General features: G+C 37.4%; 1 protein-coding gene across 5 annotated transcripts in view; it reads left to right on the top strand.

Moving 5' to 3' along the window:
- The window catches only part of PRKD3 (protein kinase D3), a 74,101-nt gene that overhangs the window by 55,383 nt on the left and 4,862 nt on the right, over positions 1-13,856 (top strand). For all 5 annotated transcript variants that reach the window (XM_031006573.3, XM_063695959.1, XM_031006578.3 and 2 more), the window contains 4 exons: positions 1,890-1,996; positions 9,062-9,223; positions 9,768-9,866; positions 12,514-12,781. In XM_031006573.3, coding sequence (XP_030862433.1) covers positions 1,890-1,996; positions 9,062-9,223; positions 9,768-9,866; positions 12,514-12,781 — 636 coding nt within the window. The remainder of the gene's footprint in view (positions 1-1,889; positions 1,997-9,061; positions 9,224-9,767; positions 9,867-12,513; positions 12,782-13,856) is intronic.

Below are 13,856 nucleotides of genomic sequence, written 5' to 3' on the forward strand. Positions count from 1 at the left end.
GCAAACTTTAAAAATTAACAGAATCAGAAAATTTTACAGTATGTTTTATCTCTTCTTGTAGCTCACACATACAGATGTTTGTCGGAGGCAGGGGGGAGATGGTTTGAAGTTTATGTTGGGCTGAGTGGGCTTATTCATTGAAGTATATTCCCTACTAGTTTTCCAACACAAATGGCACCATTTGTCTACTGTTGGCATGATTGTTCTATTAAGTCTGAAAACCTGAACCTGAAATCCAACTTTGCGATTTAGGATATTGATGAAGTCATTTAACCTTACTGTGCGTTAGCATCTTCAACTGTTTAATGGAACTAATAAAACCTGACCTGTGTAGCTCATAGGGCTTAAATATTAATTATACTTAATATATGTAAAGGTACTAAGAAAGAAATGTTAAACCCTTGTTATCCCTTGCTAAGACTTGGTACAGTAGTTTCCTAGTTGGCTGTTCTGCCTCCATTCTTACCTTCTTTTCATACAACTCTTGGAGTGAATCTTTCAGAAAATTCACATCTGATATTAGTATTACCTCACATAGAACCTTAAGTGGTTCACAGTCATCTACAGATTCATAGCCAGTTTTCTTAGCAGAGGATTTCAAGGCTGCTGTGATTTATCCCTGCTTCTCTAGCCTCAGATCTAATTGCAGCTTCCTCTTTGCTTTCTATCTTTCACTCCTATTTACATGCCTCCATACCCTTTGCCTCTCTGCTCCTTCTCCATCCCTTTGTCTCTTCTAGTGCACATTTTTTCATACTTCAGGGCTCAACTGAAGGGCCTCCTCTGTGGAAATTTCTTGTCCCCATACCTATTTCTCCATCAAATAAAAACATTGTTCCCCTTTGGTACTCCTGCTACCCAACATACTTCTATCACAATATCTATTACCCTTTGGGTTTACATTATCGTCTTCCCACTGAACTTTATTGGAGCGTTGGCTGTGAGATGTCTGGATCTTCTTTGTATTCCTAGCACCTAGTATTGTGACATAAAGCAGTCGCCTAGAAAATGTGTTGACTCTGCATGCATATATAATATCTATGGTTTGCAACTTCAGATTTGTCAGTTTTAAGAGTAGTTACATCTCTGGAGGACTTCCTGTCATCAAAGGAACAAAGAACTGTCCGAGGTACCTTTGGCTTCTTACCAAAAATGCACACATTTGTTCAGTCTTTTCAAGTAGACTTACGATTGTGCCATTGAGACAAATGAGTTAATCTAAAATAAATAGCTATGTAGAGAAGAGCAAGTCACATACATATTTGAAGAACAAATACCAAAAATGTACCTGTCATTTTCACTGCTTAATCTGTAGCATCTAAAGGCATACCTAGTACATAATAGGTATAACTAGTTAATTTGAATTAATAAATGAGGGAATGACTGTTCATTATAATAAACTTCTACCTTTTTTTAATATCTAGATTCTAGAATATAGAGACAAATATAAATTTTTTATATCTAGATTCTAGAATATAGAGACACCCAGAGTTTGTGGGTACATGGTTAAATCACTCTGTGGTGACTTATTGAATCTAGAATAAAATTGATTCATTCATACAGTATTTCCATCTTGACAGAGTCTCTGAAGGACTAGGTCAGGGTAATTATCATTGATTTAACAAGGTAGATTACTTTGCAGCAACAAGTTCATTCAAATTTTCTCCTGTTTAGATAATGCAGCTGACTTTATTAGGGGCAAATATTATGTATGGAGGGGAAAACAATTTTTTCCTAAATTAAAGGTGAGTGAAGGAGTGTGGAGAAAGAACAAAAATGAGCCAAAAAGAAAATTGAAGAGTAAATACATATAAATTTCAGTCTGTGGACAACTCCCTAATAAAGCTGTCAGTTTGCTTCATTCGTTCCTCTTCTTTTTTTCTTAATAGGAAAACATAGAAAGACTGGGAGGGATGTGGCTATTAAAGTAATTGATAAGATGAGATTCCCCACAAAACAAGAAAGTCAACTCCGTAATGAAGTGGCTATTTTACAGGTAAAAATAAAAAATAAAAAACTGGTTTATTAAAGAGGCTGGTAAGAATCTGAATTAACTGCTTCTCTTTTTTTTTTTTTTTTTAAGAAGGCAAAATTAGATTATGGTAATATAGGCATTATAGGGACTGCCAATATCTTGCTTTATGGTAGTAGTTTTAGAACACATTTTCGTGAGTAAAATCTTTTTTAAAAAAGTAAAATTTCATTCTTAATTCATTCCAGGAGCTCAAAATACTTAGGACACTTTGCCACATTTTGTTAGAAGGTTACTGTTTTACCCATCCAGTTTTCACGGGTGACATGCTTGTCATACCAATTACTGTGCAAATAAAGATTGCTTTAAAATTATGTACCTTTTAACAGCACTTATTTCATTAATTAAAAACTCTAATTTTGTAATGGCTTAGTCGATTGGGGCATATTTTAAAGATATATTGGCAATGATTTCAATTCCATAAATTCCTATGTGTTTTTCATCTAGCATTTTTACCCCTTGTGGGGGGTCATCTAGAAGATTAAAATTTAGCTTGATCCTTGGATCATTTTCTGAATATCATATACATAATTTATAATATGCAAATGTATGTTATATAGTTTTTGCATATTAAAGAAATCATGGTCGTATAATAGCTCATTCTGGCCAGGTGAGGTGGTGTGCACCTATAATCCCAGCACTTTGGGAGGCCAAGGCAGGTGGATCACCTGAGGTTAGGAGTTCGGGACCAGCCTGACTAACATGGTGAGACCCCATCTTTACTAAATACAAAAAAACTAGGCCGGGCACGGTGGCGCATGCCCATAATCCCAGCTACTCAGGAGGCTGAGGCAGGAGAATCGCTTGAACCTGGAAGGTGGAGGTTGCAGTTAGCCAAGATTGTGCCATTGCACTCCAGCCTGGGCAACAACAGCAAAACTCCATCTCAAAAAAAAAAAAAAAAAAAAAGCCGGGTGTGGTGGCACATGCCTGTAATCCGAGCTACTTGGGAGGCTGAGACAGGAGAATCACTTGTACCTGGGAGGCAGAGGTTGCAGTGAGCTGAGATCATGCCATTGCACTCCAGCCTGGGCAACAAGAGGGAAACTCCGTCTCAACAACAAAAAAAAATGGTTAATGCTGTCAGAGCCCCATTTGCTTTGGGTGAAATTCAAGAAGACAGCCTCCTTCTGAACTTGAGTTTCCTTGAAGAAGGTAAGAAACTTAAATGATTCATTTTACATTTATTATGTTACTTGTTGCTAATAGTAATATTTACCTCACTTTTTCAGAGGCATGATAATCAAAAAGCTTGTGGTCAAGTAGGTACCTGTGGTCATATCAAGGCTGTCTCCTCCTATAAAGCTACCTTTAAATAGAATATTAATAGCATTCATACTCTGTTGAATATGAAGAGTATGAATATGTTGTCAGGTATTTTTGTGTATCTAATTTTCGAACCCTCATTGTCCAATTAGTAAGCGAAACAATAAAAATTAAGGATATATTCCTATGGATTGATTTCTTCTTGATCACAAACACAGCTCTGAGTAAGCACTGAAGCTTTTTTCCTCTTATCAGCTATGGATCATAATAACTAAATTTAGGAATAACCAGGTAATGCACAGTATGAAAAACTTCATTATTATATCATTTTGGTTATTTTCATCAATATTGCCCAAACTGGGAATAGATTGTAGGATGTCTCTATGCTATTTTCATACTAAATTTAATACAAGACTATCTTTGTTGTAGATTCTCTTCAAATTGTTTATGTAAGATATTTATACTTTTATATTTGGCTTTCCTTGTGTCAGCATTTATACTTAAGTACTTTTTCTCAACATCACCCAGCAGGAAGGCAGATTCAGAGTTTGAATCTAAGTCTGTCTGCAAACCATATGCACTTTCTACTTTACATCATTGGACCGACCCACTCTGTGTGTGTGTGTGTGCATGTGTGTGTGTGTGTAGTATAAAGATGAACTTTAGCTAACTTTGTATATGAATATTATTCATATAGAATAGTGATATTCTAGAATATTCTATTAGTACAATCTGAATTCATGTAGGAAATACACTTCTTAAAAGGAATCTTTTTAAAAATCACACCTCATTTACTGAAATTAGTTTCATAAGATTTAGTTATGTGAGCATCACAGCTAAACTTTCTCACATGGGTTGGAAGTAACCTACTACACTGTTACACGCACTCACACCACCTTTTGGCTCTCCTCTTCCTCATCCAACTGTATCATCTTTCCTTTTCCATCTTTGCCCTGTGTCATTCTTACCTGTAGTCCTCCCTCATCACACAAAACTGAAAGGCTGTCTGAACTCCTGTAGTTCATCCTGCTGTTGATACCTTTACCTGCATCCCTAGAGGCGTCCATAGCTTTTCTTTCCCATGCCCACATACTTAGAGAAAAGATGGGGTGAAGATTGCGCATATTATTATTAAGACTACAGCTTTGGCCTTTCCGGTGGCAAGGAGGAAAAATCACAGGATCATTGATTTAGAAGTGACCTTACAGTTTATCCAGGAGTATCCAATCTCTTGAGCTCTTGGCGACAGGCTTTGTAATTCTGTTTAATAGAAATGAGCACATCCCATTTTTAGATACCTGTGATGATTCTTTATGAAACTGAATCAAAATCACTTGAAAAAGATCCCACTGCAGACAATATACACAACAAATTGAGTCTTCCCCCCCGCCCCAAAAAATAGCCATGTTAACTTTCTTGCTATATCTCAAACATGCCAGACATGCTTCTGTCTCAAAAGGCTTTGCATTAGCTGTTTCCTCTGCCTGGAATGCTTTCTCCCTCAAATATCTGCATGTCATACTCCCTTGTCTCCTTCAGGATTTTGCCCAAATATCATTTCCTCAATGAAGCCTCCACATTCTATTCAGCATTAAACCCACCCTCCCACCCCTCCACTCCCCTACCTTAACTCTTTTTCTTTTCTCCATGGCACTTACCACCTTCATACTAGGTAATTTACTATTTTATTTCCCATTGTCTGTCTCACCTTGCTGCAATTTATAAGCTCTGCGAGACAAGGGATCTTTGTCAAGTTTTGTTTAATAATGAATCCAGAATACCTACATAGTACTGGGTACATGGCAAATTCTTATTTAATATTTAATGAATAAATGTATTATGTGGGAAATTACAGTACATTGTTACATTGAAAAAAACTTTGGAATGACTCCCTTTAACTTTTTAAAGTAATGTGTACATTATATATGTCTGTATACAGTTACACAGAAAAAGAGCCATGCCTACATAAACTGTCAACCTGGCCACATCTAGGGAGGATGTTGTAGAGCAGGAAAAAAATTGGGGAAGGGAGGTTCCTTTTGTTTCCTAGATTATGTGGTAATGTAAAATGTTTCTTTTGCTGTCTTGCCTGAAGAGGGTAGTAGAGTAGTGGGAGAAAAGGTGTGGTGTTCTTGTAGGTACCTATGTAATTAGAAAACGTTATCAAAAACCTAGAGGGAAATTTCTGGTTTGAACATTGTGGTGTAAATTCAGCATTTTCCCGTTCTCATCTTGGAAGCTACCCCAAAGCTATAAGAAAAATGATTAACAGAAGTGAGCATACTTTAAAAAAATAGATGAGAATTCAAAACTATAAAATCATGTAGATTTCCAACAACAGTGAAGATGAAGCAGAGGTGCATGTCTCTTCAGGAAGAGACAACACAACTGTTTTTGCTGATTCTTTCTGAAATCTACAGGCTTTATTTCCTCCAAAGGTCCCTTCTCCAAACAAAAAGCCATTTGAGGGTCATGATCTGATAAGATTTAACTCAAGGGAAAACACATTAAATGAAATGAAAGAAGGCCACTTTAACAGTGGAAGAGTGAAAATCATACACCAAATAACACCATAAACATTTATAAAGAAAAACTAAAAACAAGGAGAAACAGACAAACACATCAGTAGTCCATGAGAAATGGAGTAGACAAAAATAATTAAGAACGTACAAGGTCTAAACAGGGTAAGGTAGATCTAAGCAGATTATACTGACCTCTGTACCCTAAAAACAAAGAATGCCTCATTAAGTCAAAAAAGCAGTCGTATAAACAGTATTCTTTGATCTCAATGCATTAAAGCAGAAATAAATTACAAAATCAGAAAACAAGCTCCTACATGAAAACTTTAAAATACTAATTTTTGAATCAAAGAGCGAAATCAAAATTTCAGAATATTTAGAAAACCTGAAAATACTGCATATATATCAGCGCCTTTGTACTGTCTTTCAGAAAAAGCTTTATAACCTCAAATATTAAGCAAGAAAGAATGAAAATAAGTGAATTAAGAATCTATCTCAAGGAGTTGAAGAATGAACAATAAAATAAACCTAAAGAAAGCAGAAAGGAATAACAGATCAAAAATGAAAATTAATAAATACAGAAAAGAAATAATAAAGCCAAAAGCTGGTTTGCTGTGCGGGGGAAGGGAGGAGGTATGTAAAAATAAAATGGCCATCCTAAGCAAAGAAGAATATACAAAATGATCTTAGGGAGATAACCACAAATACGGGGGGAGGGGGGAAGGAATCTTATGATACTTTGCTCATCTCTATCAGATAAATTTGGAAACTTGGAGAAAATGGGTAATTCTCAATGAAAGTATAACTTACTAAAACATACTCCAGAGGAAATAGAAAATGTAAACCAATAGAGGAAGTTGTTAAGGGAGAAAAATAATGTTATAGCATACTTCTATTTTTGTGTGTCCACGTGTTTTTAAAGGAGGGCAGGGGGAAAAAAGCATAGAGCCAGCCCACTATGGCATAGCAAAACAGTCACATTTCAACCTCTGTTGATAAAAGTTATAATATTCTGAATCTTACACTGCTTATTGCCATTGTCACACCCCACCACTATGGGGTATTTGAGTTTCATTTATCTACTATAAAATGTTGTCATTTTGTATTTTGCTGCTTGGAAAATGATCTCATAAAATTGGTTTAAAATGATTAGCAAACAAGTCTATTTTGCATTTGTTGTTATTTCACTTTCTAAACATTTTTGAAAACACCTACTATGATGCAGATATTGAGCTAAAATAACTGAAACAATCTGTGCCTCAGAGAGTTTATTAAACAATGGAGTAAAATACACACATTATTACAATACAGTGGAAACTACTGCAGTAGTCCCAAAGAGAATGTGGGCTAAAATTAAGGCTTCAAGAAACATCTTAGACATGGAACTCAGCCTCACATAGGCCAAAAACATGTTAGTCCCCCTAGCATAATCAGCTAGCCATATTAAGGAAAAAAGCTAAAGAAAAATGTACAGGATGCTCCTCATTTTGCGACGGGGTCATATCTCCATAAACCCATCTTAAGTTTGAAAATAACTAAGTAGATAAAAATACCTGCTGAACACAACTTAGCCCCGTGTAGCCTACCTTAAGCACAGTCACTTACATTAGCCTACAGTTGAGCAAAATCATCTAACACAAAGACCATTTTACACTAATGTGTTGAATATCTTATGTAATTTGTGAATACTCAAAAAAAACGGAATGGTTGTGCAGGTATTCAAAATACGGTTTTTACTGAATGAATGCATACCACTTTTGTACCATTCTACAGTTGAAAAATTGTAAGTTGAACCATTGTAAGTTGGGGACCGTCTGGGTTTTTTTTTGTTTGTTTTGTTTTTGAGATAGAGTTTTGCTCTTGTTGCCCAGGCTAGAGTGCAATGGCGCGATCTCAGCTCACCACAACCTCTGCCTCCCAGGTTCAAGCAATTCTCCTGCCTCAGCCTCCCGAGTAGCTGGGATTACAGGCTTGCGCCACCACACCGGCTAATTTTGTATTTTTAGTAGAGACTAGGTTTCTCCATGTTGGTCAGGCTGGTCTCGAACTCCCGATCTCAGGTGATCCGCCTGCCTTGGCCTCGCAAAATGTTGGGATTACAGGCGTGAGCCACCGCGCCCGGCTTTTTTTTATTTGAGACAAAGTCTCGCTCTGTCTCCCAGGCTGGAGTGCAATGGCATGATCTCGGCTCACTGCAGCCTCCGCCTCCCAGGTTCAAGTGATTCTCCTGCCTCAGCCTCCCGAGTAGCTGGGTTTACAGATACCTGTCACCACACCTGGTTAGTTTTTGTATTTTTGGTAGAGACAGGATTTCACCATGTTTGCTACGCTGGTCTTGAACTCCTGACCTCAAATGATCCACCTGCCTCGGCTTCCCAAAGTGCTGGGATTACAGGCGTGAGCCACCACACCCAGCCTGTATTTTTATTAATAAGGAATAAAAATTGTTTAAGCACTTGGTTCATTCAGTAGAACATATTTAAGATTAAATTGGAAGACTGAAACCAGGTTATTGAAGATCTCAAAATGTTGACAAAGGAATTTAGATTTATGTCCAAAAATAAAGAGCCACTGAAGGTGTTTGAGCAAGGCTGACTTCATGAATTTGTTTTTGAGGAAGGATTTTCTGTAGTAGAACAAAAGATAAATTGCTTTTTTATAAGCATAAATAGTATGGCATTCATCTTTGTGTATCTCCAACCCTTGTAACCTAGTTGTGATCAAGAAACATGATAATGCGGGTAGAGATGTTGAGCCTAAAAAAAGGGAATTAATCATTATAATATTATAAGAATCAAGACTTAGATAAATAACTACCTTAGAAATAAAACTCTTAAGCAAATACCATCACAAATACAGCCCCCAAGAGTCAAAGGTTTCTGTGTAACTGACTAAAAATTTATGGGCAGTTGGTGCTTATTCAGGGAAAGCATGAAATTAGAGCAGTGTCAGATTTTTCAAGTGAGAAGGAAGGAAAAGTAGTAGTAATGGACAAGAGTGATTATATAATCAAATTAGGAGAACATTCTATCCCCTCAGTGCGGCTACTCTCCAGTACACAACTTGGAGAATTAAAACCTAAGATCCTTTTCATTGATTGCAATTTTTATTTTGTTTGCTTTGTTTACTTCTCTAGGCTTTTTTCTTTCTGTGCCATATCAGACAATCATAGCACATCTAGATATTAGTAAAACTGTTTCTCTGCTTAAGTTGCTCATGTAAATATCTTGCAACCTCTCTTCAGAATTTGCACCATCCTGGGATTGTAAACCTGGAATGTATGTTTGAAACCCCAGAACGAGTCTTTGTAGTAATGGAAAAGCTGCATGGAGATATGTTGGAAATGATTCTATCCAGTGAGAAAAGTCGGCTTCCAGAACGAATTACTAAATTCATGGTCACACAGGTATTTTAACTCCTTTTTTTTTTTTTAACTAGCGATTAAAAACTAATTTTTTTTTTTTTTTAAGACAAGAGTCTTACTCTGTCACCTGGGCTGGAGTGCAGTGGGGCAATCTGGCTCACTGCAGCCTCTGCCTCCTGGATTCAAGTGATTCTCATGCCTCAGCCTCCCAAGTATCTAGGATTGCAGATGTGTGCCACCAAGCCTGGCTAATTTTTGTATTTTTAGTAGAGCTGGGGTTTCACCATGTTGGCCAGGCTGGTCTCGAACTCCTTGCCTCAAGTGATCCACCTGCCTAGGTCTCCCAAAGTGCTGGGATTACAGGCATGAGCCACTGTACCCAGCTAAAAACTAAAATAATTAAATAGCAGTGCTTTTACATGTTGGGTGATTGTGGGAATTGTTAACCTTAAGGAGCAGAATAACACACTTTTAGCTAAGTCTTGATGAACTATAGTGGAGTTTTCAAATTAAATCATTCAAGGAGTCACATGAGGTTTACTTGTGATTTTCCAGACATTGAAAAGAGTATCTTTTTTCATAACAGATACTTGTTGCTTTGAGGAATCTGCATTTTAAGAATATTGTGCACTGTGATTTAAAGCCAGAAAATGTGCTGCTTGCATCAGCAGAGCCATTTCCTCAGGTGAGATATTCTCCAGAACCTTTTAAATGATTCTGGCAACATTTTCAAAGTACCCACATAATAAAAGGCAGTGTACTAAGTACTGTTGGTTAAAAATGCATACCACCTTACAAAAATAGTTTTTAGCCTGTAACTACCAGTGAGGATTAATAACTAAATGAATTCAGATGTTATTAGTTATACTGTTTATATTCGAGACTTTTTAAGATATAACTGCACATAGATTCTGCAGTTCACCTCTCCCCAGGGGCTGGGAACAAAGTGAGCAAGTATCAACCTTGGTTGGTGCCTGGTACTTAGGATAAATACCTCATAAATAAAACAAATGGGGTGTTACTGGAAATGGGAGATAGATTTTGGTTGAGGCAGGCAGCCACCTCCCTTTTTCTGTTTAGAGTATTGTATTCAAACAACCTATATAAAATAACATTTCTCATCACCACACATACACACAATGGCATCGTGCTTCTGTGTCCTGGCTACATGTAGCACTCTCTGATTTTTCTTAATTCAGTTGAGTTTTGTTTTTTTTTTTTTCCCAAGTGTTCATCTTGATCCACTAAATTTATTGCATGAGCTATGAAATGGATCATAACCCAAATTCTGAAACAACCATCCTGAGAAATAAGTGGTGGTGGTGGTACCCTGCAGCTGTTTTCCGTAATTGGCAAGGATGATTCCTCCGATCAGCTCAAATATCTGTTGCCAAACTATTGTTTATATACATTTGAAACATGTACGTTTAGACAAATGGCAAGACTAAGGACAACAGATAGGTGTTTTCACTTGGTAAATATAACTCAAATTGTCTTTTCAAATAAAAAGATGTATTAAAAATCGTTCAGCTTTTAAAGTAGTAATCATATTCTTTTTATGTTTATGTGGTTAAAAGTGATTCCCTATCATTTTGAGGTCGAAAGAGTCGCCTAATAGTTGGTGCAATGTTTTAAATAAACTGCTTCCATATATTATCTCATTTGATCTTCAAAATAGTAGACAAAAGATGCACACTCCTACTGGTAACATTAAAACTCCCACTTTCTGACCTCTACTTCAGTGATCCACAGTGTTCCAATGAGAAGCAAAGGGAAAATAATGTGATTTACTTGATACACTTTTTATGCTCAAGTGTTAGCCATGGCTCTACTTCTTTAATCAGTTGCCAAACTTCCAAGTCATCTTTACCTTATCAAGATGTTAGCTGAAATCTGGCATTTAACAACAAAAAAAGAGTTTGTATTTCTTCAGGCTCAGTATTCGTACTCTTTCAAAGACACTGAAATCGAGAAGCAGCCAGATTCAGTAATGATATTGAGCAAATATCATTCATAAAAATATGTGTCAGAGTCCACCATCCCAGAAATAGCAGCATTTGATAACTTCACTTCGTTTTCTAGGCACTGTTTGTACCACTGTTTTCTACAGCTTAAATCTTTTTCCTCTCAATTTATATTAATGCTTTTGCTAAAGACATTTTTTAAGTCAGAGCATTTCCTCCAGAAAGTACCTGGCATTTGCTTGTTCAGCATGGATGTGGTCATTAATCCCCCAGATTTGAGCCTCTAGAAAAATCTGGGCAGCAAGATAAGTGTTCTGAGTTCTGCCAAGCTCATCAACTTCTAGAACTCTCTTTTGAGAGGATGTGGTAGTGACTATGGCTCCCTTTACATATAACTGTTTTCAAATCTAAACATCTAACTAGAAATAATTTGTTCCACAGTGATAGAAAAGTGTTGCTGTTACTCACTGGGGCAGTCTCCAGCATTATTCCACTGGTGTCCACATGAAAAGTTACCTTTAATACACCTCAGTTTTATTTACTTGCCAGTTTATAACATCCTTAGGAAAAGAGATTCTAGGATTAAGCAAAACAAGGGATGTTTTTAAATACTGTAATTTTTTTTTTTTTGAAGACAGAGTCTTCACTCTGTCGCCCAGGCTGGATTGCAGCGACGTAATCTCAACTCACTGCAAGCTCTGCCTCCTGGGTTCACGCCATTCTCCTGCTTCAGCCTCCCAAGTAGCTGGGACTACAGGCACCCGCCACCACGCCAGGCTAATTTTTTTGTATCTTTAGTAGAGACGGGGTTTCACCGCATTAGCCAGGATGGTCTCAATCTCCTGACCTCGTGATCCGCCCGCCTCGGCCTCCCAAAGTGCTGGGATTACAGGTGTGAGCCACCACACCTGGCTAATACTGTAACTTATTTTTCCTTCAGCAAACATTGAGTACCTTTATGTGTCCAGGCACTGTGAGGCCACTAAGGATTCAGAAATGAAACAATTCCTGCTCACAGATGATGGAAGAGTGATCTTACAAGACAAATGATAGAAAGCAGCACACTCTATTTCATAAGAAATCAGAACACTTATAACACCAGTCTGGTATTTGGTATTCTGGAAGCTAGAACTTTTGAAATATGTACTAGGAAAGCTCTTCATACTGTGTCAGTGAGGATCACAGGGCTATAAATGTGTCTGCCTTTTGAGAAAAGGATATTTTACAATTTCCTTATCTGTGATTAATATTCATAATCAGTAGAGGTGGCAAGTATGTTGAAATAATACATACAGTGTTATATTTAGGGACAGGTAGTTACATATATAACACTATAATACAAAATTAACATCATCCTTCAATTTCCAGGTGAAGCTGTGTGACTTTGGATTTGCACGCATCATTGGTGAAAAGTCATTCAGGAGATCTGTGGTAGGAACTCCAGCATACTTAGCCCCTGAAGTTCTCCGGAGCAAAGGTTACAACCGTTCCCTAGATATGTGGTCAGTGGGAGTTATCATCTATGTGAGCCTCAGTGGCACATTTCCTTTTAATGAGGATGAAGATATAAATGACCAAATCCAAAATGCTGCATTTATGTACCCACCAAATCCATGGAGAGAAATTTCTGGTGAAGGTAAAAAAAAAAAAAAAAGTTTTGGCTATGTGTTTTAAGCCTAAAAATCTTTCTCATCCCAAATCAGTCTCTCTTGCAACTTATCTTTTTAGTAAATCTCCCATTCATCTTCCAAATTCAACTAGTTACCAGTTTTTTGAGCACTCTTCTTTTTATACTTTTATCTGTGTCTTCTGTATAGTTCCCAGGCATAGCACTTACATAGGCCCCAGTGGCCTCATTGTCAAACCACTAAAATATCTTTTTAACTGTCTTACCTGTTAAACTCTTTTCTGGTCCTTCCTAGTCACTACTGCCAAATCTATCTTCAGGAAACATTACTTTCATTTATGGTGCTCCCAAACACTTCCCTTTAACCACCTTACAGGCATAGTTATCTGTGATATGGTCCATGCTTACCTTCTAGCCTCATCTCCCACTACTCCCTACACAAACCTAGTTGTTTACTCTTCTGAACTGTTTTCTGCAATTTGCTTGGGACTGTTTTTCCCTTGTCTACAATCCTTCCTATTAAAATTCGAGGACCCCTTAATTTGTGGCTCATCTATAAAGTTCCCTGACTACTCCTCTACACTGTAAAATTTACTTAGGCTAAAAAACATTTGGGCTTTTTTATTATCTTTTTTTATTTTTATTGAGACGGGGTCTGCCTCTGTCACCCAGGCTGAAGTGTGCACAAACACAGCTCACTGCAGCTTCGACTTCCTGGGCTCAAGTGATCCTCCCACCTCAGCCTCCTGACTAGGTGGGATGATGGGTACGCACCATGGGCCACCCACACCTGGCTAATTTTTAAATTTTTTGTAGAGATGGGATCCCACTATGTTGCCCAGGCTGGTGTCAAACTCTTACATTCAATTGATCTTCCCAACTTGACCTCCCAAAGTGCTGGGATTACAGGCATGAGCCACTGCACCCAGCCCCATTTTTTTCTTAAGTATTCATTCTTTTCATAACTGACTTTTCTAATCTTCAGAACAAGACTGTGAGCTCCGTGAATGAAAACCTAGCTCCGGTTCCTTATACCTAGAATGAACTTTATATTCACCAGACACACTGCAGTTTGTTTTCCTCT

Source organism: Gorilla gorilla, chromosome 12, assembly GCF_029281585.2.
Source record: "Gorilla gorilla gorilla isolate KB3781 chromosome 12, NHGRI_mGorGor1-v2.1_pri, whole genome shotgun sequence".
Classification (NCBI taxonomy): Eukaryota; Metazoa; Chordata; class Mammalia; order Primates; family Hominidae; genus Gorilla; species Gorilla gorilla.